We start from the raw sequence: 27,942 nt of genomic DNA, 5'->3' as shown, positions 1-27,942 counted from the left end.
AAATGTCAGTAGATGAGCAAGACAGCAGCAATAGGGGGGCGCAGAGATGGTCCATGTAACACACAAGCCACTTGGAAGATTAAATGAGACTCACTGCCTCTAGTCATTTGACTGTCTTGCATCCCATGTCTCTGGGCTTTGATGCTGGCCACATGATGTTACTAGACACTTTTAAAAGGATAAGAGGAGAACTGAAACTGATCTAGCACTTCAGGGTACCAAGAAATGGGATGGCACGTTGTACTTGGTACACAAGAGTGTTGAAGTACTTAGTTCACCATCAGGTCATGGTAAATGGGCTGTAGAGAACATACGGATATGTAAGCTCTGCGCCATCATTTTCACATACTTTTAACATACAAAACAAAAATGGCTTGCTAAACGTAGTCTTTAACGTTGGACTATATTTAATTTAAAATGGTCAATGGCTTATCCCTGGACAAAAGTATCATTTGACAGGCTAGCACTCCAGGAATAGAAAACATATACATCACAGGAAACCTTACTTTCCTTACTGGAAATTTTAAGAATGGACATAATTAGCCAGAACGTTTACTGTCTTTAGTGCAAAAAGAAGAAACATTCAAGGTCCAGACGTATGAAGCATGTTTACGTTCACGGAAATGCAGTTTCTTATGTACAAATCGTAAATTGTGATTCAGTAACATGTTATCATATTGCAATATGGGTTTGTAACCCAATACCGATTTGGTATTTGCAAGGGGCATGTCTATGGCATCCCTTCCAAATACCTATCAGATTGACATGTATTAATGTTTTGCAACCGAATTATGGTCGCAAAAATCTAATCTTTTGGCACCTCCTGAAAGAAGCTGGTAAGACATTGCAAATGGGATGGTGTCACTAATAGACCACTCCCCCTTCTGAATGCTGACAAAAACATTTTTTAAGAGTAGGCAGTGGTCCATGGAACTTTTCACCTTTAAGGAAAACAGGCTGCATTTAAAAAGAAATTGCTTACTTTAAAAGCAATCACATACATTGCGACCAGTTCTTAGTACATCTGGCCCCTAGTCCATATGAACTATCTCTTGCTACGTAAATTCGCTCCATCTACCACAAAAGTTATTCACATTGATAATTTAGAGTGCTGAGGAGGTTTTGATGGATAATCATTTTTTGCCATTCCATACTATGATTAAAAATGTAAACACTTTTACAGTCTGATCATGTCATTTACCTTTCAGGTTTTGGCAATGGTTGCTTCGTCTGAATGGCCTTGATCAGCTCATCGAAATACTCTGGCTTTACAATTGGTCGCATGCAAATCAATGCACATATAGTCTAGAAGAACACAAAAAGGCAGAATAACAATGGTCATAATGATTTTTTATTCTTCAGTATTACTACTGCACGGGTGACAGTGTCTGATAGTTAAAATCAATGGTTTTGCCTTTCCTACTAACTTCCTAGGAATCTTAATATTAGCAAATGGGATTAGACAAGTAGCTCGATCGGCAACTGCTGAAAGATTTTCCACTTGACAATGTGGCCTTACTGGGCTAGTTACTACAATTTATCTAAGAGATAAAGGAAAGCAAATAGACGAGCAGTGCAAATATACATTTGAATCTCACATTAAACGCATCCCCTTTCTAATAAATCACTTTGGATTAGTATGGAGTCTGCAATTAAATACCTAATTTTGAAATGGTCATCGTTGAGGTATGTAGTCTAAAGAAAATCATTCTGTTCCCATTGTCCAAATCTGCAGAGAACATAATATATATATATATTTGACAGTTTCTGAACAGTGGACAAGGTGGGTGTGAAGAGATGGATGATTACACATCAATCTAAGTGACTGCCGCTGTGCTTATCTGATGATGAGCCAGACATAACACCTCATGAAGGACAAAACCACAATGCCACCTAAGGGATCAGTGACCTGTTGTTTCCCAAGAACAGCATGCAAGAACAATTACAAAAATTACAAATCTGAGTTAATGACCTTGAAGGCTTTGAACGCCAACTTTCACTCATTGCCAAGTCATTTTATTTCACCCTGAACACAATCCCACACTCAACGAACTCATTGGAGAAAAAAAGATGAACTATAAACAGTAAAACCATCTCTTCCAGAAAGCGACTTCAGAACTGCTGTTCAAGCCCTCTAACTCTTGCATGTGACTGGTGGGATCACCTTGCTTCATGGCACCGCAGACTCCACAGTGATCCAACTTAAGGGCCTCCTAAACACTCAAGCATGTCTTCTCCAGGGCCAGGAAAAACATGATCTCATCACCCCCATCCCAATGGAACTCCATTGACTCACCTTGTGTACCATGTTCAAAATCAATAGCGTCATTTACAAAGTCTTAACGACCAGCACTCCCACTTATCTTGAAGAAAAGCTCACAATCACTAATGGTTCTTGCCACACAACCGCAACAAGGACACCATCAGAGTGGAGACTAAGAAGTGTATAAAAAAGCACGTCAGTAGACCTTTTCCATTTATGCGGCAAGCACATATAACAACATCTCTGTATCCATCAGAGACGCCCAGGTGCTGCTTCAATTTAGGAAAGAGCTGAATGCCCATCTCCTTAAAGATCATTCCATCAAAATGCAGTTAGGGTATACTTCTGCTCCCAGAACCCAGCTCCCAGCTACCTCTCTTAGCACTTGGTGACTATATGATCGGCATTGAGCTTGTACAGCGCTTTGCTAGGCGAGGTTTGCTCTACACAAATACCACATATAGACATGCATACAGGGGAACTGCAGTAATCCATCGGACTGCAACCTGCACTGTGTTCTCTTGTTACCAAAGTGGTGACGCTATCTCCTTGGGGAGGAATAGGAGGTTCCCAGTGCAAAAAAGGAGACATGAGACTAATTGGCTGTCTTTTATAATTGGAGGCAGTGCAGCAAGTATTGTAGAGATAAGCACCTCAGAGACCACTGAGGAAGGAGGAAGAATGCTGCCACACAGGACAGTTCCTAAGTAGTGCTGACCATAAAATTATTCTTTCCCCCACACCCTCCAATAAAGTCAAATATTTGGAAGTACTGAGATTTACAATCATCCATAAACGTCATCGAAATTGGGTGTTAGAAGTGGACTTAAAGTCACAATAGCAATTACCTAAACCACCATGGAACAGATCTAGGACAGTATTGGCCTCAAGAAAAGGCTGTAGCGGACAGATAGCATGTTACAACAAACGTATGTGGCCAGTCAGGTGCAACAAGCAGAAACCCTGAAGAAAACAGGAGCTCCCTTCTCCAAAGCCCAAGAAAAACTACTTACACACCACCCATAAAAGAATCAAGACAGTAAAGATATAGAATTTTCGTTACATCCTTTGAGTGGAGGTTATATTGTCTGGATGGTCACAGGACCTGTAGGCCCTGTAGCTTGCCTTCAGGTGTTTGGTACTTTTCACACTACGTATTAAACAATCTATCCTATCAGCACCGCATCATATGCAGATATTTAAAGCCCCTTTGTTGAAAATCTTGGAAACACTGTCAAATTGTAATGGCTCCATCCCTAAAAATAAAAAATAGAACCCCGGAATATTCCCATGACCCTCTTTTTCCCTTTTCGGCACACTTGTAATAGGTGCCTGCAACTCCGGGCAAGAATTGAAGAAGACAAAATATCTGAGATTTATTTAGAACAATTTCTAGAATAACTGTGAAGATGACCATGGCTTTGCAGAGTGCTCCAGGGTACTAAATTATTTTAAAGAATCTCAAGGACATCACCCTTCTAGTGAGATAGGAAGTTATTACTACTTTGCTTGGAATTATTCCCGTGCATGGCAGATGAGAAGTTGGAGACAGGCAAGAATCAGGTACGTTCAAATGCAATTTCTGTTATGGAGAAGAAGGAAACCATCTGCTGGGGACACTGAGACCATCCAAACAGCTATAAGACATGGACTGGGTAAGACACTCAAATAGGGAACCCAAATTCGATTAGATGTGTACATGGAAAGTAAAAAGGTGTCCTCTAGCCAACTTTCAATTTATGGTGGAGCAAGTGCCCAGTTATATACTGGTATTACTAATTCAAAATGTGCCTTACTACATGGTAGCTGGTAAGGATTGCTGAGGGCAAACCATCTGCTAAGAAAACACTACCTTCCTTTTCAGAAAAAGCCACTCTTACAAATGGAAGAAAGATTGGATAAAAAGCATAGTGGCTGGAATACTACTCTTCTGAACATGGTCCACAAAAGCTTCCAGGAGTCTATGTTAGAGCTAAAACAATCATCAACAGAACACGGCACAAGTGTGGCAAGGCGTTAGGACCAAATCACTCTCACAGCCCTCAATGCATAATAGAAGTACTCTTCAATACGACTGCTATTGATCTAATACAACCATTTGAATCCTCTAAGAGGGATATGGTCATATCCTCATGAAAAGCACATTTGCCATCACATTTCCTGAGATTGGTGCACTTGGCAATACTTCCACCTGCAGTGTGGTCAACAAACTTATACCCATAGTTACCTGCCTTAGATTTTTAAGTGAAGCTTTGACCCACTAGTGTCTCAGATTTATTTATAGCAATGCTATCAGTTCAATCACTCCCCATAATCAAAAGAATACAAACTAATTTGTACCATCAAAGACTGATAGGCAGTCAAAACGCTCAGCCAAACCTTAAAAAACATGACCTACAGAAATTAGTCATCAGTGACCAAAATTATTGGGAAAAAGTGCTGCTATGGGCTCTTTTTTGCAGTTGGTCAAAACCCAAAAGCATCAACAGGTAGAAAATAGTTTAAACTTCTACTGGTCTGTGATGACAGGAGTATCATCCTTCTATTGCCTTTATATATTAATACAGGCCATGCCAACAGTTACACATTCAAACGTGAGATTGGGGTGGAACATCTTTATTTAGGCTAATCTGTACTGTGGTACAATGGGATGTTATTGCAACACCGATTATAGTCTCAAAAACAGATAATAGTGACTGACAGTGACAAATAGATGTAGGGCAGTAAAAAATTAAAAGTGAAAAGGTGGCTGCTAAGGCACATTTTGGGCAGCTATGTTCTGATCTATTTCCAGTTATTTAGCTTGGTAGTGATGTAATACAGTCATGTCAATCATAGTTGTGTACTATTGCAGTCAAATGTTGGCAGGTGTCAGGGAGGTGTGGGCATCCACTGAGTAAGATGTCCACTTCCTAAAGCAGCTCTCCCCATCCACCGGCTAAATCGCTAATAATCTGCCACATTAATCCGTACCCAAAATCAGAGACTATGCCGTAAAAGAAGCCCGGAGAGCTGTTTTGGACATCCTGTGACACCTCTGTACGGCACATCGACATGAAGCCTACTAGGCGAGACGCAGTTGCGGCCTCTAGTGTGTGACCAGCAGCGGAAACTGAGTGGGAGTTGGGGCAACATCAGAGTGAATTCCTTTCTCCACTACCAGGGGAGTAACTGGCAATAGCATGCATTAATCCCCCTGCTCTGCGGCGTACTGATTGATTAATAGTGACAGAGGGGAAGGAGTAAGGGCCGGTAAATCCAGCCAGGCCTGTCATGGAGCCCGGACGACTGCAGTGCTCCAATGTCGTGTGGCTGTTCACACTAACGCCGGCTACACACACTTGCTGCAAGTAATACTTTTATTAGTTCTACCCGCACCCCCGACTCGGCCACAGCTGCTGGTGCGCTGTTTGCTACCCCGGCCACAATACCTGCAGATGCGCTGTGTGGTCAAGCCTTTCTCTAATCCCTGAGGTGTTCACCGCTCTCCTTCTGCTGTGGCTTCCCAACGCTCCCGCTAAAAGTGGTGCTTCCTCCGTCTCTAACCCTGCCCTTGACTCGGCAACAGCCTCGACCGCGCTGCTTGGATCTCCAGCTGTGATACCTACAGAGATGCTGGGCGAGCAGTCCTCTCTCAGATCCCTGGGCCAATCACTGCTCGCATTATCTTAACACTGCCCGGCGCTCCCTGATGACAGCGGGCTAACCACCAGGCTCTGTGGATGTGATCTGGCTACTCCTAACAACCCTTAACTGCATTTCCAGGTGTGGCGATTAACTGACAGGTACTTATGCGCTGTGACCTGAGGTCCTGCACTATTGCAGCACTCCCCCAAACTTGGATATGCGGCCCGTAGTGCTGCACAAACATCCAGACCAAACTGAGAGAAGTGCCTGTGATGTTGAGGACGTTGTGGTGGGCCAGTGGGCTAGTAAGTCACTGTTGACAGCCAGACGAGGCGGCTGAGTCACATCGACTGCCTAGACCTCAGCGCTCTACCCCGTTACTGTCATCCACTGTCTCCTGGCCCACTAAGTGACTTGTTTGACACTGGACTGCCATCTCCCTTCAATTTTGGGGAACCTTAAAAGTGACCTTCCTCTGTAACTGCATATTTTTCTACCAGTTCATAGCCTTTTGCAATCACCAGCCTTGTGGACCCAAGGGAGGTGGAGTGCGTGAATCCCGACAGGCCGCAGTGCACTACTAGCTACCCACTGCAGGTGGCGTCGACTACTGTAACAAATCCCCCCGCCCCCCTTCCCCTGGCTGCAACCATCACATTACACTGTGTCTGCCCACAGCTGTCATACCTCACGTAGCCAAGAGTGGTGGCAAAGGGAGCCGCTATACACACAAAACCAAACTTGACAAATGCGCTGTGCCTAAAGACATTGCCTCCTCAACCGAGACCCAAGGGATTAAGACCGATCCAACGTCCCCAGAGGGAGAATCACTAACACTACATGACATTAGGAAAGCAATACAGGAAGTTTGCACTCCTTTGGAGCATAATATTGATATAGTGAGTACGGAGGTTATGTTGGTTAGAGCAGATCTCCAAAAATTGAGGGCCAAGATGTAAGAAGTGGAGGACTCACTTGCCGCCCTGCAGACATAAAACTCAACCCTGAAGTCCCAAGTCAAAGATCTACATGTGAGGACCCGAACCTTGGAGGATCGAGTGGAGAACTTTGAAGGCTAATCAAGGTGCAACAATCTTCGTATTATTGGTGTCCTGGAGAGATCAGATGGACCAGCAGTGGACCTTTTGTCGAGGACCTTATACTCAATGTAATGCAACCTTTGGGCCTTTCAAATTATTCCTCAGTTGAACGGGCCCACCGAATCCCTGGCACACCGCCTAAACCAGGTGTACCTCCCAGTTCCCTGATAGCGCGTATATTTAACTATAGGAACTGTGATGTAATCTTGCAGACAGCTCACAGTGCTCCTCCAATTACCTATGACAATGGCACTGTTACTTTTTTCCCGACTTCAGGTTAAAGGTTCAAAAACTGCAACGTAGCTTTTTGGAAGTTAAGAAAGCCTTACAACAACGTGGGATAATGTACTTCAGGCTCTTCCTGCCTAAATTAAGAATAGTGGCAGATGGTAAGACATGAATTTTAACTGATCCTACAAAGGCATGGGAGTGGTTGGATAGTTGGAGAGAGGTTCCACTTCATAACATTGACCAAGTCAGACACGGCAAAACACCAACACTCCAGAGAACATAGATGTAACTGAATTTCTGGCTTGGTGTGGGATTGGATCGAATACTTCTTGGAAAATAGAACACAGCAAGTGTGGCTGCCTCCATTCTCTTCCACACCGAGAAGTCTGACCACGGAATTCCCTCAGGGCTCAACCTTGAGTCCTCTTCTTTTTAACGTTTATGTGATGCTGCTAATCCATCTGGCGGAAGAGCTGGGTGCTAAAATCATAGCGTATGCTGATGATACCCAGGTTCTCTTCAAGTGGAAGAAAAATGATTCATCCCCTGATTTAGCAAATAACTGTCTGGCTGCAGTTTTTAAATGGTTAGCCCTGGCCCAACTCAAATGCAATGAGGATAAGTATGAGGTACTCCTCTATGGGTCTTTCCCCCCGCATTTTAGGGATGACCTTTGGCCTGAGGGTTACCCTATGCCTCAGTCTATGGGAAGCCCAGTAAAAAAATCTGGGGTTCTGGTTCAGTGAGGACCTCAGATTCCTACCGCAGATTAAGAAATTGGCTGGAGTGTGCTTCAGCACATTGAAACTCCTTAAGAAACTTCTGCCACTAGTGCCTAAAGCAAGTAAAGAAATGGTGATTCGAGCTCTCATTCTCTCGCGGTTAGACTACGCCAATGCCCTTTACATCGGTCTTCCTGGTTACCAGATAAAAAAGTTACAGACCATTCAGAATGCGGCTGCTAGAACGCTACTGGGTATTCCTGGTAGGTCCAGCATTAAGCAATCTCTCCGGGATTTGCATTGGCTCCCGGTGGGTCAGCGTGTTTTGTTTAAGGCTCTCACCATCGCCCACGGTGCCCTCTACAAATCAGGGCCCATGTATCTCAGGAGTCGCTTTGATTGCTATGTGCCACACAGACACCTCCGCTCCGCGGGGCAATGCCTTGCTGTTAGAACGGGCGGTAGCTCCCTCTCTGTCATGGCGGCCAAGGCCTGGCATACCCTGCCCTTCGAGCTTCGGAACATCCACGACCTTAGGCTGTTTCAGAAGCAGCTAAAAACCCTGCTTTTTAACTAATCATCCAGCCGCGGTCCACACCTCCCTGTCTCCTTTGAACTGGCTTTCGCGCCGGAAAACTTCTGAGTATCCGTGCGCGCTACAAATGGCGGATAACATAACATAACTCCTGCAGCGACACTCTGATACTCAACAGGAACTAGACACTTGACCCCAATCCACAACTACAATACTTGTATCTTTAAAAAGATGGACAAGGGGGGCGTGACCAAGATGGTGACCGGGTAAGATTGTGTTCGTCTCCCCACTCCCGTCTGCCTGCCGAAACACCAGCCGCCACTCTTACCGCTCAAATTGCCCCATACCTGCGAGGGGCAATAGTGCGACTCCCAGAGGCAACATTGAAGGGCATACAGCTTGTTAGGCTGGGGATTATCGCCTGAAAAGCAGTGGATCCCGGAACGCAAGATGACGGCCGCTTCCTAGAGTAGAGCTCTGATTCCCAGAATGGAAGCCGAGCACCCAAAAAGCGAAACCCAATGACGGCTGCCCTGGAGAACAGTTGACGAGGGGAACCAGCAAGTCGCGGAGAGGAAAGAGAAGATCCCGTCAACGTGACCCTGAAGTGAAGGTATGCAACCGGGGCACAGAGGGAGGCTAGGGTGGAACGGAGGCCTTGCGGCGTGGCTCGGGCCGTGCCCAAATACATCGCCTTCCTCTGCGCCCAGGACGGGGGCAAATGAGCATTGGAGCCTGTGTGAAGAAGGACGCTGAAGTAGGAGTCTCTGGCTCCCTGAAGTGAGTCCCCCGGAACAGCAAGAGGTCTGACGCCGGAAGACCTGACCTGCCCACATGAGACAAGGCCGAGGTGAGCAGGGGGAACTGAAGACCTCGGTGTGCGTGCTTGCTCTGCTCAATACTTGGCCTGCAGGGCTGGCCTGGCCCGCAGCAAGGGGCACTTGGAGGGGTGAGCGCCCAGCGATGGGGGCCGCACGCGAGGGGAGGAAAGACACCAGATTGGGGCCTGGGGCCAGATATGCCCGGCCCACTTAGTGCTGCAGCAGGCAAGGCAGAAAAAGCTGCTGCAGTTGGACTTTGAGCAGGACGCAACCGCTGCATGTACCGCTTGGCCTCCATGTGGGATACATGAAACTGGGCCCCTGAACATTATTGGGGCAAGAGAAGTGTAGTATGCAGGTATTGTGTATTGCACCTTTCCTGATTCCCTACCTTGCTGCTCAGCCAGTGTGGATGTTCTTGGAATGTTGGTATGCGTGGTGAGATCATAGAATGATCTCACAAAATGATTTACACTGATTCTACCCTATATGGTTTTCTTTGTGCCTAGCATGTGTGTTACAATCTCGCTACCTTTTATATTGTTATTTAGCTGTGTGGATTGGTAGTTACCTCTATTTGTTGCATAAGTTTGAAGTGGGCAATGGACAGCATTCATATTTTATTATGTTATGCACTATAGCCAGTGTACCTGTATTTTGGGTAGTGTTCCCATATTTGTTTAGGCGCGATGGGCAGTGGACCCATATGTAGTTTATGCGCAATGGGCAGTGGACCCATCTTTAGTTTATGTGCAATGGGCTGTTGACCCATATTTGTTTATGCGCAATGGGCAGTGGACCCATCTTTGGTTTATGTGCAATGGGCAGTGGACCCATCTTTGGTTTATGTGCAGTGGGCAGTGGATCCATATTTGGTTTATGCACAATGGGCGGTGGACCCATCTTTGGTTTAGGCGCAATGGGCAGTTGATCCATTTTTGGTTTATGCGCAGTGGGCTGTGGACCCATATTTGGTTTATGCGCAATGGGCACTGGACCCATATTTAATTTCAATGCGCAATGGGCAGTGTGTCCATACATTATTATTTTTTTTTTTTTTGAAGTCCATAATGGGCAGTGTTCCCATGTTTTTGGTTTGTTATGCGGAATGGGCATTACGTCCTTTCTTAGTTTGCTTGTAAAGGAGGAAGAGGTGGAGTAGTTAATTGTTTTAATGCGTTCACTATTGGGATTGATTGCATATTTTCCTTTTTGGAGGGATTGCATATTCTAGTTTTGTTTTGTTCGTTAATGTAATGTTTTACTACTATATTTGGATATGCTTTTACTATGCTTACTGTTTTTATAATTCTTTTGTTTTTCTTTATTAAAGGGGGAAGGTGTGTAGTATGCAGGTATTGTGTATTGCACCTTTCCTGATTCCCTACCTTGCTGCTCAGCCAGTGTGGATGTTCTTGGAATGTTGGTATGCGTGGTGAGATCATAGAATGCTGGTATGACTGTGTGTGGAGTGGCAGTTGAGAGGATGGGCTGAGCAGCAAGGGAGCTGCTCCTGGTGGGGCTCTGAATTGGAGATCTATCTTACATCAGTTGTTATCCTGTGATTCCTGATTTACCAACTCTTCAATAAACATACATGTAAATCAAACTGGTCTTATCACCCATACTTCAATTATTACAAGAAGTGAGGCTCAATAACTGGTAACGGCAGGAGCAGAGCACTGAAGCTGTGATGGGCTTCCACAGTAGAAACAGGTGAGGCTCTTTGACACAGCCAAGAGCCCGGGGATGATATAGCGCAAGGCCGCATCCGTGATGAATCCCACACATAGCGCAGCCCTGCCCTTGATAAGAACCCCAGGAGGCAATTCCGAGAACGTGGGGCCCACGGAGCGACACCTGGTCCGCAAAGCTCCTCCACGCAAACCCAGCCATAACGGCTGCGGCTCCATATACTGGCCTACCTCTGCGCAAATCGCACTGAAGAAATAAGGGACTCTTAGGCCCCCAAAACTAAAAGTGAACTGATGGGGAAGAGAAGAACAAATGCACACACCATCAAAGAGGTTGAGTAGACTTGCAAGGGAGGAGGGAAGAGAGGCAAGGTACCACCACAAGAGACGCTTGCGGCTTGCTGAGAGCGGGCCTTGCCACCCTTCACCCCCGAGCTTGGACAGCTCTAAACGCACAAAGCTAGGGGTCATCGCCCACCTAATAGCGGAAAGAAAGACTTGGGAGCCAGCACAGTAAAGAATACGTAGATGGGAGCCTGGGGACACTCAGGAGCAGGTACCTAAATGTGGGGGTTCGATAAGCGGGGCATGCAAGTGAAAAGAACAGATGAGACAGAGCCATAGAGTGAAAAGACACATTTAGACAGCGAGGCTACTTTGAATCCTGAGGCCCAGGAGCCGCAGTCACCGCGGAGAGATTTGGTTAACAACAATTGGCGAGAGCGCAGAGAATCTACCCACAGGTGACTTGCGCACCTTTGGACCTGGACATTCTCCTCATTGGAACCCTGCATTCAAACAGCAGTGACTTAGGCAACCTCACTGCAGACCCATAAATCTCAACCAGTCAATTCTTTATTGAGGGGGAAGAAGGATGGGAACGTAAAAGGACATACCGACCAAGCTCCCAACGGCCACTGGAGGTGAAGGCCAGGTATCGCCTACCACTCAAATGGGGCAGGAAACAGACCCTGCTGAGGAGCCTGTCATATGCTCCTTCCTGGAAGCACTATTCACCATGCTTAGAGGCCCTCAAAGGGGAGTTCTCCAAGGAACTGAAAGAGATACAAAAGGATGTCGATGCGATTTTAGACCGCGTGGCAAGCATCGAAAACCACAATCTGTCCCGCAAAAAGAGGAGGAGCAGCTCCAAAAGGAGGTCATACGGCTACGAGCTCAGCAAATTGATCTCCAAGGACACACAGGGGACCTTTAAAATCGATTTTGAAGGAACAATATTTGTGTCAAAGGGATTCCGTCCCAGGCAGAGGGGTCGGACATTTCTCTTTAACTACAAGATCTCTTTAGATTAATTTTGGAAGTCCCTTCTGAATTTGAAATTAAAATAGACCGTACACACAGGGGGGCCTCCAGAGATGCTCACCTGCTCCACCTTCAGACATCTTGGCCTACCTATCAGACTTTCAATTAAAAGAACATATTCTACGTAAAGCTAAGGATAGACAGCCACTAACTTACCAGGGATATTCTATTGCTCGCTATCAGGATTTGGCCATGATAACCCTGCAGAAAAGAAGAGACTTATGACCTGCAACATCACACCTGTGCAACTCAGGGATTGCGTATTCATGGGGTCACCCCTTTAGACTTATCTTTAGATGGGAAGGCAAGCTCCATCAACTTTGCTCACTTAAGGAGACGTGTAGTGTCCTGGGCATCGGCCACCCACAGAATGAAGATTCAGAGAAAGGTGGTCTGCGGCGCCTCGAGCACAATGGCAACGGGTCAGAGGGGGTCGTATCCTGGAGAATAAGGCAAAACCAGACCCCGCAATGATTGCACTGGTGAGACAGGCAGCTCTGGAGACACTGTCTAATGAGAAACTCTCCAAAGACGGCATCTGAAAGTCCAGGGGACAGAGAAGTGTACATAGCTGGGCCTGGTGGACGGCGGCGGGGATCCGAGGGAGCAGGGGGGGGGGGATTCGTATGATACAGTATGCACCCAACTAACTTGTTTTCCAGAGACAAGTGGACTCGCCCTAAGGGTCCTGGACTGAATGGGGTTGTCTTTCTTTTCCAGTTGGGGTTGGATTGGTTGGGGACCGGTACTTATGGCCATAAGCTATCAGAGGTACAATACAGTCAACACAAGGGACGAGGAAGGGGGATGCAATAGATGCGGCCCAAAGACAATTCAGCATAGCTATACACAACTACATCTAACATGTCAAATCAAACAATAAAGGTCCTCACTCTCAATGTGAATGGCCTCAACAACCCCATAAAGAGGCGTGCTATTTCTCATACTTAGAAAATCCTAAAACAGATGTTTGCCTTCTCCAGGAAACCCATCATTTATCTTAAGATTGGCACCACCTACGGTCGCGTGCCTTCCCCCAACAATTTTTCTCTTCTACCCAAGATAAGAAAGCTGGAGTTGCTATCTTGATTGCTAAGCGCTTCAGAGGGGAGGTAGGTTGCAAGGTTGTGGAAATAAGAGGTAGACTACTTGCTTACACACTTCGTGTAGGGGGCCATTCCATTGTGATTGGGTCTATATACGCAACAAACTCAAGACAAGAGCGGTTTTTGCAGACAGCGTTATCAGATGTTATTACCACACAAACTTGCATGACACTGGTGGGGGGGAGATCTGAACACAGTCTTAGAGGCGGACCAAGATAGATCAAGCAGTCGCTTTACCCAGACTGGGGTGCTGTCATTGGGAGGGGGTAAATGGCTACAGAAAATGGGATTAGTGGATCTGTGGCGAGCAGCACATCCCTAATCAACCCAATACTCCTTTTTCTCCCACGCGCATAAAACATCGGCACGCCTTGACTATCTATTGGGTACGAAAGAAGTAAGCAGTGCTGTGAGAGATGTTGAAATAGAACCGGTGGCACTCTCAGTCCATGACACAGTGCCCCTCATACTACAACGGCCGCCCCAAAAGAAACACTTCGGGACCTGACGGTTGAGAGAAAGCATGCTACATAAACTATTAGTGACACAACAACTCACAAACAGTATACAAGATTACTTAGACATAAATGATACCCCAGATACCTCTGTCGCTACATTGTGGGAGGCGCTGAAGGCAGTGGTGAGAGCTGAACTTATAGCAATATCTGCAGCAGACAACAAAATGTGTTAAGAAAAGAGGGAACTGTTGAAGGCACAGGTTAAAGAACTAGAGAGGGTGCACAGGCGTACTGGGGAACCCAGGGTTTGGCGCCAGTTGCGAGCGGCAAGAGCACAATTAGCAGGTCTCGACTTGGATAGGGCTGAATACCCTGTGCTACGACTAAAACATTCTTATTACATAGGAGGAGACAAGACAGGAGGCCTCCTAGCAAGTACACTGAGAGCCAGATGACAGCAAACAAAAATCCTATCTCTACAGGGCACGGGGGAGGAACTGACAGAAGACGAACCCATATCACAAGAAATTCAGGACTTTTATGCAGAACTGTATAAGGGGGAAGCCTTAACAGATCAACACATAGCAACATATTTAGACGGACAAAATACCCCCAGAATAACCACAGATCAAGCTAACTCACTTGACGCTCCCATACAAATCAAAGAGGTTATCGCGGCGATATCTCGCATCAAGCCTCTCATGTCTCTGGGTTCAGATGGGTTCTCTGCAGGCTTTTTGAAACATTCTGCCAGCTATCAGCTCCCATTCTAACTAGACTATTCAATTCCTTTAGGGGCCTGGGCTCGGTCCCCTCCAAGATGCTAACGGCGGCTGTTGTGGTACTACCCAAGCCTGGAATACAGATTTTTGCTGTTCATATCGCCCTATATCCCTTTTAAATGTGGACTTAAAGTAATTCACAAGTTTTCTTGCAGCAAGACTAGGACCTCTGATGCCGCCTATCATAGACCCGGATCAAGCAGGATTTATTAAAAACCGCCAAAGCAGCGACAATACAAAACTGATCCTTCATTTAATCGATAAGGCCCACCACACAGATCTAGATGCACTCTTGTTGATGGTCGACGCTGAGAAGGCATTCGATTGGGTCAATTGGGGATACTTGGAACAGACGTTGTCACACTTTGGCATGGGCGATCGATTTTGGGCTTGGGTGGCGAGTTGCTATAGCTTCCCTACAGCTACAGTCAGGGGAAATGGCAGCTGCTCTCGTCCCTTTTCTATCTAGTGGGGGACCAGACAGGGGTGCCCTTTGTAACCCCTTTGGTTCGCCTTGTATGTTGAACCACTGGCTCAGCGGATTAGAGACAACCCAGGCATTAAAGGTATTCAATTTGGAGGGGAGGAGCATACACTTAGCCTTTAAGCCAACAATATACTAGCATCTCTTGAGGCCCTGGAGACGTCGCTTACAGCTTTTCAAGAGGAGTTAGAAACCTTTGGTCTGGCTTCTGGCTTCAAGATAAACGTTGGCAAATCATAGGCCCTCGATCTATCCAGGGCACATGAAGGCCTGACGGCAATGGGGAACTGCTTCCTAGTGACCCAGGTTGCTGACTCTATCCAATACCTGGGGATTGAACTGGCCCCAACAATTACGCATGCGGTCTGTACTATGCCGTGTTGTCCCGACAAATTAGAGAAAACTTAAACAATTGGAAACGCCGCTACCAGTTGCTCTTGGGGTGAATCGCAGCCAAAGAATTTGCAATTTTATTTAAAGCTCTATACCTGTTTCAGACACTACCGGTCTCCCCATCCCCCCCCCCGAGGAACTCTCGCTTTCCTACAAAAAGGTAAACTCTAATTTATATGGGCGGGAAGTCGGCCACGCATGTGATGGGAGCTGGGGTATCTGAGTCCAAATGACGGAGGGTTGGGGATCCCAAACTTTGTAGACTATTTTCGTTCGGCTCAGATGCGATACCTGGTAGAATGAAATAGTGATAAGTCAGAAAAACACTAGCTATTCCAAGACGGGGCGATAGCGAGGCTCCCCCCTATGGAAGGTACCCTTTCCTTTTTGAAGAAACTAGATAGGCCGCGGAGCCTACAGAAGTCTCCCATTACAAAGACAGTGATGGAGGTATGGGATGGGGAGGCCACTATAAGGGAGCTCACTACATTCTCCTTCCCATGACGCCTCTATTCAAGAATGGGGATTTTTCCCCGGGTCTGGAAAGTAAAGCATTCAAAGCGTGGCATGCTACACCCTGCAGGGCATATGTTTGATGTGGAAGGCATTATTCCGTTTGTACAACTAAGACAACAGTACACACTACCAGAGTCGGAAAGATTATGTTATTTGCAGATAAGCCACTGGTTGCTTCACCCCACTACACTTCCACTAGTTAGTCGCCGATTAACGAAATATGAGAAGTGGTTGGTCACGAAAAATACCGATAAATGATTGATTTCCGAACTTTATGCCATGCTCTGCCAGCCAGCTCCCTTGCAACCTACACCCAGCCAAAAGAGGTGGGCAAAAGAAGTAGGGAGGGACCTATTGGGTAAGGTGTGAGGAGATATTTAATACAGGGCCAAACACACGGCGCGCAACACGGCCAGTACAGAAACCGCCACCAAAATAGCCATTTATTGGTACCTAACACCGGTGCACCTTAATAGGGGAAACCCGGATCGCAGTCCAACTTGCTGGCGCGGATGTGGTGCAGATGGTACCCTCTTAAATCTGCTTTAGGACTGCTCTGTCTTGACCTCTTACAGGACCAGGATTTTAGATGAAGTAGATCAGCAATTTGATACATAGATCCCAAGGTTTCTAGCATACACAGTCTTGAGATTGCCTAACACCTTAACATTCCCACTAAAATCACGCAGATGGAACTGGCCCTGGGTGCCGCGCTTCAAAATATCTATTCACACTGGGGGACGCAACCAACTTCCACGTACCTAGGCTGGCTCCACAGATTATGGTACATTCTAGGGATGTAACAAAAAATAATGCCACTCTTGCAAACTCTGAGTCCGCTTTGCATAACGTGGAAAAAGTAATGTTGTAATTGTGCTTCAAATGGTGAAGTTTAACACTGTTTATTAGTAACTAACGAGAGTCTAATGCACTGACATGTAATGTATTTATTAAAACGTGCACAGTAATATTGTCTATGTAGAAGAGTGTTAAACAAAGTTCTTGTTGATTCTTATGTTAGCCAATTTTGGAAAACTTATGTGTAATTCCCTGGCTCTCAATTTGAGATGTTCGCAATACTCATGTGTATGCAGAATCTTCCCTTTCTCACGTTTCTGTTGCAGATGGAGAAGTGCATCTTGTTAGTTAGAATAACGCTTTTGTTTTAGGGGTTAGGCTTAGAGAGGAGAAGATACATTTAAAAAAAAGATGCTGATAATACAGGCCGGTGTTCCTTCTCACTGGAGAAGGCCTGGGAATCAAGGTCATCAAGCCAAAGGCTGGGTGGATCGAAACTGACTGGAAAGCTACCTACGAGGAGGTGTCCAGCTGGATGACGTGATCACCTGATGCAAGGATGGGTATGTCCTAAGATTTTGATGCTGGAATTAGGGACAGTGCCCCAGGGGTTGTGTTAGGAGGGGAGATCTTAAGGAGAGAGCAGCAGCTTCTTAGAATGAGCTCTGTAGCTTTATGCTACGACTAGGCCTGGGCGAAGCACTACGCTACGCTCGCGTAGTTTGCGAAGTTCGCGCTACTTCGCGCTACGCGAACTGCACGTAGCACAGTGCGAACACGCGTAGCGTAGTGTTGCGTAGTGCTGCGGTCATTTTTTGCTTGCTCGCGGTCCTCAACGTCAAGTTGGCGACCGCGAGCAAGCAAAATGACATCCTGGCGAGACTTTTTCCTTGTTCGCGATCGCGAGCATGGAAAATAAACCTCCCGGCGAGATTCCCAACGCGAGAAGGTCAGGTTTCTCATTGCGAGGGGTCGCGTATGCTCGCGACCGCTCGCGATGAGAAACTACCAGTTTGCGTTGAGAAAGCTGCAGCTCGAGTAAAAATCTACTCGAGCAGCAGAAAACTACAGCTCGCACTGTGCAAGATGCCATTTTCAATGATTGCACAGTGCCGGTTGCTTGTCCGCACTGTGCAATCATTGAAAACAACATCTTGCACAGTGCGAACATGTTACTTCGCAGTTCGCGAAGTGCTACGCGTAGCTCGCGTAGTGCGAACTTCACTTTGCGTAGCTTCGCGAAGTGCTACTTCGCGAACTACGCCCACCCTTAGCTACGACCCATTCAACCTGAGTGCACTTCTTAGGAAGTCTTCATGCCCTGACACCTTCTCCTGAACTTGCCTGGGAAAATGTTAAGTAGGGATGTCATTTTAGTTGTAGTGTAGGGATAGACTAATGCTTTTTACTTACAAACACCAAATGAAGAACACTCTTGATGTTGGCGCAGTTATCATCTGCGTCCTGATTTTAGAACTCTTCATTCTTTGTATGCTTCATAGATTGAACTTTGCCCGTAGGTTTGGCTTTGTATAAGTTCCCATATATTTCTACACCCTCTTTCTGAGGTGTTTGTATGTCCAATTGTTCTTAGCTTTATAATAAACTAACTAAATTGAGAACCTAGAGTCTGTGATTCTTCGGAGTCATGGTTTATTCGAATTGTAAATCTAAGTAGTCAAGATATTCCTCCCCTCTACACTTTCAAACAGGAACCAATGGTTCAATGACCAGGGGTTCCCAGGAAATCTAGAACGTGGAACATGGCCCCATCATGTATAAAAACTAAATTACATCTTTATTGACCAATTTGCCCGCTGTGAACTCCAAGTCAACTTCGACTCACAAATACTTAGTTAGGCAGGCCATGGGACCCAGGCCCAAGGTCACTGTTTGACAGATCACAGTTGGGGTGGCACGTAGCTGGTATACAAACATGCAAACAGGAAATCTCAGATCAATCCCACTGATAGGCGCAGTGACACCAGAATGGTCCAGGGAGATTGGCCCCTGCAAAGCACATATGGCTGGAGGCGTGGGCGTGTTCCCAAAATGCCATGAAGTCAGATGCCACATGAAGTAAGGAACACGTAGCCAAACAGGGCACACACAGTACACGCTGTGATCACGGGCTCCCCATGCTGGACATCTAGACACATTATCCACAGGTTCATTGTGTTCACACAAGGTTGAGGCCCACCTGGATTCCTCAGTCACTACATTAATTTATGGCTCCAAAGACAGAGGGTCACATTTTTTACGACAAAAGGATTGCTGGAACTATTTTATTGCATTCAATGAACTGTATAAAATCTGTTAGATCGAATATAAAACAGAGACAGTCCTCACCCCCTATGCCTGTGACTGTGCTCCGGGAAGCAATGTTTGATTAAACAAATTGTTCCCATTTTGCTAAACGCCTCATGCCGCTTGTTTTTTCAAGGTATTTCATGTTCAAGCAACATTTTGGCGAGCCAGATAGGAGGTGATTGGTACCTCGAACCCGACTGCAGCCAAAGGAAGGGGACCCCTTCCGGATGGATTTACATTTACACAACAAGAAAGGTGAGCAGACACAGCAATTGATTGGAAGTTCTGCTGAATGCGAGGGGTAGGTCCGTCCTGAAGTAGCCGCCACAGAGGGTAAAAGACTGCATCGTTGGTATCTGAAAGAAGTGGGAGGTGTTGGTTGCTTGGACCACTGGGCGTAACACAGATGGCACGCTTTTTCTGCTCGGCGTGACACAGCTGGTATTCTTGAACCTCTGGGCATGACACAAATTGTAAGCTTGCCCACTGGGTGTGATACAGGTTGCGATTTGGACATTTAGGGAAAAGATTTGGACCTGGGAGATTAGGTGCAACTTGTGTTCGGCCAAGAGGGGCCTGTGGTTCCCGAGTTATTCCTTTATTTCTGTGAACTATTGCTATTATCTTTATTTTGGAGCTGATATTGACAGACTATCAGGCGTACTTAGTCCCTTGTACCACGCAGAGCTTCTTCATGTCACAGGATAGCATGTGCTAAGAGCGGGCTAAGGAGTTTTTAACATAGTCATAATTGTTTCTCTGTCAGTTTTTTTCGGTGTTGGTCGCTTGGACTGCTGGGCATGATACAGATGGTACACTTTGCACCTGAGTGTGATACAGGGTGAGATTATTGATGCAAGGTATATGTCTGATGTTGTGGTGCTGGTAATTACTCCAAACCGTGTCTTGTCTTAAGTATTGTGTTTTTGTTGATGAACCAATGTTTCATGTGAAGATGCAGCTATTTCTCACAAAACACATTTGACGCTAGGAGTCAACATCGTTTAGATACTATTTTATTGACAAATTGCACTTTTCGTTAGTTGCAACCCTTCATATGCGCTGTTATTTGTGTGTTTAAAATGTCTATGTTGAATTGTAGATACATCTGCACGTAATTAGAAGCAGTAACCCCGTGTATATTTTCCCCATGATTAGGTCAAAACCAAAGATTCCCTTAAAAGAAGTTAATGTGTCTTATCCTCTAGAACTACCAAACTTATCATGGATTTTCCATTAAAGTACATGCAAACCAGCTTCCCTACACAGGCTAAAAGACGTAATAAGGTTTGTCAAGAATGGCACACACGCATGAAGGTACACACATTTCCCTGGCCAAAGAAGGGAACTTTTGACACTAGCGCAGTTGATTACATGAGAACTCACATACAAATCAAATACACAGGTCAAAAGAAAGAGAGGAGAGGGGCATTATTAGAACGATGGGCCATCTTTGAGGAAGCCCAAATCGATAGTCCTACAATACAGATAGCAAGGCGTCAGAACCTTCCCCACCATATGCAGGTATGGATGTGCTCTTGCCGCATTAGGCTACTCCAGTCCGCCAGTTGAAGAAGTCGGCAGGCCCCCAACTGAACAACGAGCGGTTAAGCCCAGGCATAAGAGACTAACAGGCCAGCAGGCCCAGGCAGTCACAGCGCAACCCCAGTCTGGTGCGAGAGCTCCCAGTCCGTCATTGCCGACACATAGAACTCTAGCAGCGCTGATAACATGCACCCCCACTGGTCCAGGTGGACACACACTAGTGACAGGGAGGTTTGTAGTGGTTCCAGGCAGTGATATAGTTATAGGGAGTGGGGAAGGGCCGAGTCCTTGGGTACCGATGACGAGGGTGGAGCTGCAGGACTTGCTCAGGTACCAGAGGAAACAACAGAGAGTGAAGTGGAGGGCAAAGTCCGACCAAAAAGAAAATTGCATAGCTCAGAGTGAAGGAGGGAACCTAGACGGGATGTGGAGGAAAGATGCAAGCTAAGGAGAGAGAGAGAGAGAGAGAGAGAGAGAGAGAGAGAGAGAGAAAGAGCTTGCACCCAGGAATCACATCAAGAAACCAGAGCAGCGCACCCCCCCCCCAAACGACGAGAGCGGGGACAGGCACAGAGCACCTTCAGGGAATAATCAGAGGTAGAATTAGATGAGAGGCTTCTGGCAGGGATCAGAGCCTCACCACATTTATGGCGTAGTGGGCAAAAGAACGATGGATTTAACCCAGATCTCTTGACTGGGGGAGAATGTCTGCATTGTCAGCATTCCGTCCATCATTTGTTTGTTGTAACGCTTTTTGCCCTAAGTGGGATGGGTATTCCCAGACGTGGGACCCGTGCTCACTACGCCACTGGAGTCAAGCTATCCTGGCTGATGACGGCTGATAGCCAGAAACCGGTCCTAGGATGCTTGATTCCGGTCCAGGGAAGACATGGCTTGGCAGTTCGGGCTGGACTGTTCCCATGAGGCACAGGGTCAAGACTGATTTGCATATTGCCATGTCTGAACTGGGGTGGCGTAGTGGGCAAAAGAACGATGGATTTAACCCAGATCTCTTGACTGGGGGAGAATGTCTGCATTGTCAGCATACCGTCCATCATTTGTTTGTTGTAACGCTTTTTGCCCTAAGTGTGATGGGTATTCCCAGACGTGGGACCCGTGCTCACTACGCCACTGGAGTCAAGCTATCCTGGCTGATGACGGCTGATAGCCAGAAACCGGTCCTAGGATGCTTGATTCCGGTCCAGGGAAGACATGGCTTGGCAGTTCGGGCTGGACTGTTCCCATGAGGCACAGGGTCAAGACTGATTTGCATATTGCCATGTCTGAACTGGGGTGGCGTAGTGGGCAAAAGAACGATGGATTTAACCCAGATCTCTTGACTGGGGGAGAATGTCTGCATTGTCAGCATTCCGTCCATCATTTGTTTGTTGTAACGCTTTTTCCCCTAAGTGGGATGGGTATTCCCAGACGTGGGACCCGTGCTCACTACGCCACTGGAGTCAAGCTATCCTGGCTGATGACGGCTGATAGCCAGAAACCGGTCCTAGGATGCTTGATTCCAGTCCAGGGAAGACATGGCTTGGCAGTTCGGGCTGGACTGTTCCCATGAGGCACAGGGTCAAGACTGATTTGCATATTGCCATGTCTGAACTGGGGTGGCGTAGTGGGCAAAAGAACGATGGATTTAACCCAGATCTCTTGACTGGGGGAGAATGTCTGCATTGTCAGCATTCCGTCCATCATTTGTTTGTTGTAACGCTTTTTGCCCTAAGTGGGATGGGTATTCCCAGACGTGGGACCCGTGCTCACTACGCCACTGGAGTCAAGCTATCCTGGCTGAAGACGGCTGATAGCCAGAAACCGGTCCTAGGATGCTTGATTCCGGTCCAGGGAAGACATGGCTTGGCAGTTCGGGCTGGACTGTTCCCATGAGGCACAGGGTCAAGACTGATTTGCATATTGTCATGTCTGAACTGGGGTGGCGTAGTGGGCAAAAGAACGATGGATTTAACCCAGATCTCTTGACTGGGGGAGAATGTCTGCATTGTCAGCATTCCGTCAATCATTTGTTTGTTGTAACGCTTTTTGCCCTAAGTGGGATGGGTATTCCCAGACGTGGGACCCGTGCTCACTACGCCACTGGAGTCAAGCTATCCTGGCTGATGACGGCTGATAGCCAGAAACCGGTCCTAGGATGCTTGATTCCGGTCCAGGGAAGACATGGCTTGGCAGTTCGGGCTGGACTGTTCCCATGAGGCACAGGGTCAAGACTGATTTGCATATTGCCATGTCTGAACTGGGGTGGCGTAGTGGGCAAAAGAACGATGGATTTAACCCAGATCTCTTGACTGGGGGAGAATGTCTGCATTGTCAGCATTCCGTCAATCATTTGTTTGTTGTAACGCTTTTTGCCCTAAGTGGGATGGGTATTCCCAGACGTGGGACCCGTGCTCACTACGCCACTGGAGTCAAGCTATCCTGGCTGATGACGGCTGATAGCCAGAAACCGGTCCTAGGATGCTTGATTCCGGTCCAGGGAAGACATGGCTTGGCAGTTCGGGCTGGACTGTTCCCATGAGGCACAGGGTCAAGACTGATTTGCATATTGCCATGTCTGAACTGGGGTGGCGTAGTGGGCAAAAGAACGATGGATTTAACCCAGATCTCTTGACTGGGGGAGAATGTCTGCATTGTCAGCATTCCGTCCATCATTTGTTTGTTGTAACGCTTTTTCCCCTAAGTGGGATGGGTATTCCCAGACGTGGGACCCGTGCTCACTACGCCACTGGAGTCAAGCTATCCTGGCTGATGACGGCTGATAGCCAGAAACCGGTCCTAGGATGCTTGATTCCGGTCCAGGGAAGACATGGCTTGGCAGTTCGGGCTGGACTGTTCCCATGAGGCACAGGGTCAAGACTGATTTGCATATTACCATGTCTGAACTGGGGTGGCGTAGTGGGCAAAAGAACGATGGATTTAACCCAGATCTCTTGACTGGGGGAGAATGTCTGCATTGTCAGCATTCCGTCCATCATTTGTTTGTTGTAACGCTTTTTGCCCTAAGTGGGATGGGTATTCCCAGACGTGGGACCCGTGCTCACTACGCCACTGGAGTCAAGCTATCCTGGCTGATGACGGCTGATAGCCAGAAACCGGTCCTAGGATGCTTGATTCCGGTCCAGGGAAGACATGGCTTGGCAGTTCGGGCTGGACTGTTCCCATGAGGCACAGGGTCAAGACTGATTTGCATATTGCCATGTCTGAACTGGGGTGGCGTAGTGGGCAAAAGAACGATGGATTTAACCCAGATCTCTTGACTGGGGGAGAATGTCTGCATTGTCAGCATTCCGTCCATCATTTGTTTGTTATAAAGCTTTTTGCCCTAAGTGGGATGGGTATTCCCAGACGTGGGACCCGTGCTCACTACGCCACTGGAGTCAAGCTATCCTGGCTGATGACGGCTGATAGCCAGAAACCGGTCCTAGGATGCTTGATTCCGGTCCAGGGAAGACATGGCTTGGCAGTTCGGGCTGGACTGTTCCCATGAGGCACAGGGTCAAGACTGATTTGCATATTGCCATGTCTGAACTGGGGTGGCGTAGTGGGCAAAAGAACGATGGATTTAACCCAGATCTCTTGACTGGGGGAGAATGTCTGCATTGTCAGCATTCCGTCCATCATTTGTTTGTTGTAACGCTTATTGTAAGCTAGGCACATCCGTTTTAATGCCCAACAACTGTTAGGCACAGCCGCTGGTCTTACCATGTGTCTAGTCACACCTCCGACAAATCTCACTGGTTTAATCACAAATAAAAACAAGCATTGGCATAGCCAATAGGTCTCGCTTTTGGGACCTTACAAGTGTTTAGCCATGCAACAGTTGCATAACTAAATACTTATAAGGTCCCAAAAGCGAGACCTATTGGCTATGCCAATGCTTGTTTCTGTTTATTACTGCTCTGTAGTAATGGCGGTGCACGGATGCCACCATTACTACATAGAAGTAATAAAGAGGAAAAAAAGAGATCGCGAACAAACATCAAAGTGTCCGTGCGGCCGCAAAAGTGAGGCGCGCGTGCTCGTGCACATGCACTGTAGCTCTAGGCTACAGTGGAAGCATTTTTTTTGAGCCCTCACAAAAAGTCGCGCCAGACCAGCGCATGCGCTGGGTCAGGCGAGACCTAAAGATGGAATAACGTGAAATGTATCCTCTTTAAAAGACAATCACACTCACATAATGCTACGCACATACACAAGTACGCAACATACAGTCAGGCGTACCAATAATAAAATTCCTAGATGTAAAGAAACAGAGAAACCCGTACTGCCACATACTCATGAGCTGTTTTTACTGAAAACAAAGACTACATTAAATATAGAATTAATTGTTAGAAAAGGATTTGTCAAAGCCACTTACCTTGATAGTTACCTTGACAGAATTCATAACAAGGTGAGTGCATTCCACAGTCCAGTTATTCACAGCATGCCCTCCTAACTGAAGGAGAGCATGGCTTAAAGCTGCTTTCCCAGGACCATCTAAACAGGAGGAGCATGTGATCAAAGGGTCGTATTCCACCCTACAAGAGGAAGAAATGATGAGTTTTAATGCAGCTCCTTAAAGTAGTTTTGAACAAACTATTTGTTCCTGGCTCTAGCATATGAGTATCTGGTACTGTTTGAACGGATTTCAACACTAATTTTAATATATTTTAGTGACTCATGATTGAGTGAGAGAGAGAATAGGTATTACGCACCAATGATATAGCATGAAGAGCTGAATTCCTCACGCAGCTAGGAAGACCAATGCATAGATTCAAGAGGAATGACTGGGACAGCAGTCATCCAAAAATTACAATGGTTTATTAAAAATATGATTTTCCAAATGAAGAGTCCGTCAAGGTTTCTCAAACCCATGGTACTAATATGCTTCTTACTACAAGAAATAAATACTTCACCTAAGTGGTTTTACAAAATTAAATGGGTCATGCGCCATGGAAGGAAGCCTAGGGCACTTGCTAAAAAGAGTGGATTATCTCCAAAATAACTACCTAAATGTTACTATTACTGAGCTTGAGTGTGCAGTCTTAATTGGCCTTCTTCATCTAGAGAGACTGCAGGTGATATGTTCAGTTTATCTGTCCAGGCTGAGGAAAATGAAAATGAGGTAGTGAGTAGAGGCAGAAAGGCAAGACCTGAATTACAAAGAGGGTTTGCGTGCAGGTTTTGTAGGATCCATCTTCAGTCCTTACAGTGCTCGCTGACGTGGACTGCTCATTGGTAGGACGTTCGTAAGGAAAAGAACAATCTGAACCACCACTGGGTAGAGTATGGAAGGGCTGGGCTCATTACTCGGTAATGCAAACCAGTCTTAGAAGTAAGAAAAGGAATCCCCCAGAGCCACCTGTAGTCAATGGCAGGATAGCAGGATCTCTCTGTGGGCAGGTGGCTGGGGTCTAGCTGTGGCTGTTTCTGGGTGAAACTAGTTTGCTGGTTCCACTGTACCTACACCTCCTTCATCAAGAACCTCAGACCATCAGTGATTTCCTAGAAGGAATCAAGAATGAACACCATGGGAAATTCCTTACTAAGAACAGGCACACATTGCTGTGAATCTCAATGTGAGCAGTTTTGGATCACTTCATGCTTACTACAACAAAGGACGTGCATGCTAGATAAGGAAATGCGGAGTCAAGGTTGAAGACGGCTGGCATACTAAACACAACACCTGGTGGTCCAGAAGTCTAGCCAACAGGGTGTAGAATTTCTCTAAGTCACTTTCTACCACTTTTAGCCTCCAATAGCTTTCCGGCAATTATTAAAACCAGGCTCACAGAAGTAAAGTGGGTGTCAGTACGTGGCTGATTATTCATGCATTATTCAAGCATCAGTGAGCATTATTGTTATATACGTAATAGGGATGGGAGGGTGTGAACAACTTTTTGTGAAACATGAATTTTGACTGAATTTGTATGTCATTAATTGGGTTATTAATATCATTAGGATACAACACAGATCAGGAGAATATCTGTTATATCCGTCTGGTGGCAACTTTACAAACAGCTGGCAACTCCTCAGAGAAATACGTTATGTTAAAGCACTACCAAGTCTTTTTAAAATCTAGAAAACAAAACATAATTTCCAAACCGATTTGAAAAATCAAGAAATATTTAATGAGCAAAAAGACAAAAAACAGTCCAAATCGAATAAAGGGGAGCCACAGATGACCAAAGACGGCAAACACTCATGAAGCATTGGGATGCTCTTCTCTTTATTGGAAATATGTACATACTGTACTAGCCTAATAACATTGAGTGACATGTAGAAAGACCTGGGCTAGTTTAGACATTTCAAATATGTTTTTATTGATCAAATTTTTCCCGTTTTTTTCATGAAGATATATTTATTATTTATTGTACCTACAACCACTGTCCGGTGGGTATATGAGGATGAAAAATATTAAAGGATGTGCTTTATAACCCTTAGCATAGTGTGTCTTACATTGATGGATAATGTTCACCCTTCGACGTTATGGTGTTTCTTTGCATTAGAGAGCCAACCCTTCATCTGTGCTATGATTTTCTGTGGTATTAGATATCTGACCCATGATAGTTCTCTGAATTTAGATGACAGGTAGGATAGAAATGGAGCAGAGTCTGTGTGTGGGACTTCTGTTTTATGGCAGAAGATATATTTTCCATCCCAAAGAGATATCATAATCTACGTCATCATTCCCTCAGCAAAGGGGTCCTGTCCGTACCCTCACAAAGCCTTTTTGGCTTGTTTGTGCCACTGACCTGCCTTTTAGAATGTGAAGTGGGAATGTTCATCTGTTGGATAGTCCCAGTAAAGTATAAGATAGAAATTAGGGGATAGATATATTTCACCTACAACATTAAATACATCCTCCCGGTAAGTCAGCTCAATTGTGCAGTGGCACAGCATCTGCATCCGTGTGCCTCTGTTCCCACAGCCCTGTCAGCAAATTCTGACCCATCTCTATCCCACTTGTGTGATAAATAGGGGGTACAGTACCAATATAATATCACTTTTGCAAGCACCTTTCTGTCTGATGCACGTTTGGGTGCTGTGTGTGCCCTAACAAAGATGTCCTCCTCCCACTCTATATCTAAAGGAATGCAGCCCAGTTCAGCCTTTCACCTGTGGTGTCTCATGAACTTCTATTGTTTGCCACTAAATAAAGTGTTTCCAGTTTGGATACAAGTTTCTTATCTCCTTCTTTGTTGAGTATCAATTATTCCAATATAGTAATGTG

The 27,942-nt window shown here is 46.1% G+C and overlaps 1 protein-coding gene across 2 annotated transcripts in view; it reads right to left on the bottom strand.

Annotated features, from left to right (window-relative positions):
- NBN (nibrin) overlaps positions 1–27,942 on the bottom strand; it is a 443,605-nt gene that overhangs the window by 342,227 nt on the left and 73,436 nt on the right. For both annotated transcript variants that reach the window (XM_085605307.1, XM_085605308.1), the window contains 2 exons: positions 25,087–25,246; positions 1,202–1,305 (listed from right to left, as the gene is read on the bottom strand). In XM_085605307.1, coding sequence (XP_085461433.1) covers positions 1,202–1,305; positions 25,087–25,246 — 264 coding nt within the window. The remainder of the gene's footprint in view (positions 1–1,201; positions 1,306–25,086; positions 25,247–27,942) is intronic.

This window comes from Triturus cristatus, chromosome 5_1, assembly GCF_964204655.1.
Source record: "Triturus cristatus chromosome 5_1, aTriCri1.1, whole genome shotgun sequence".
Taxonomy (NCBI): Eukaryota; Metazoa; Chordata; class Amphibia; order Caudata; family Salamandridae; genus Triturus; species Triturus cristatus.
This window is presented reverse-complemented; position numbering and strand designations above follow the sequence as displayed.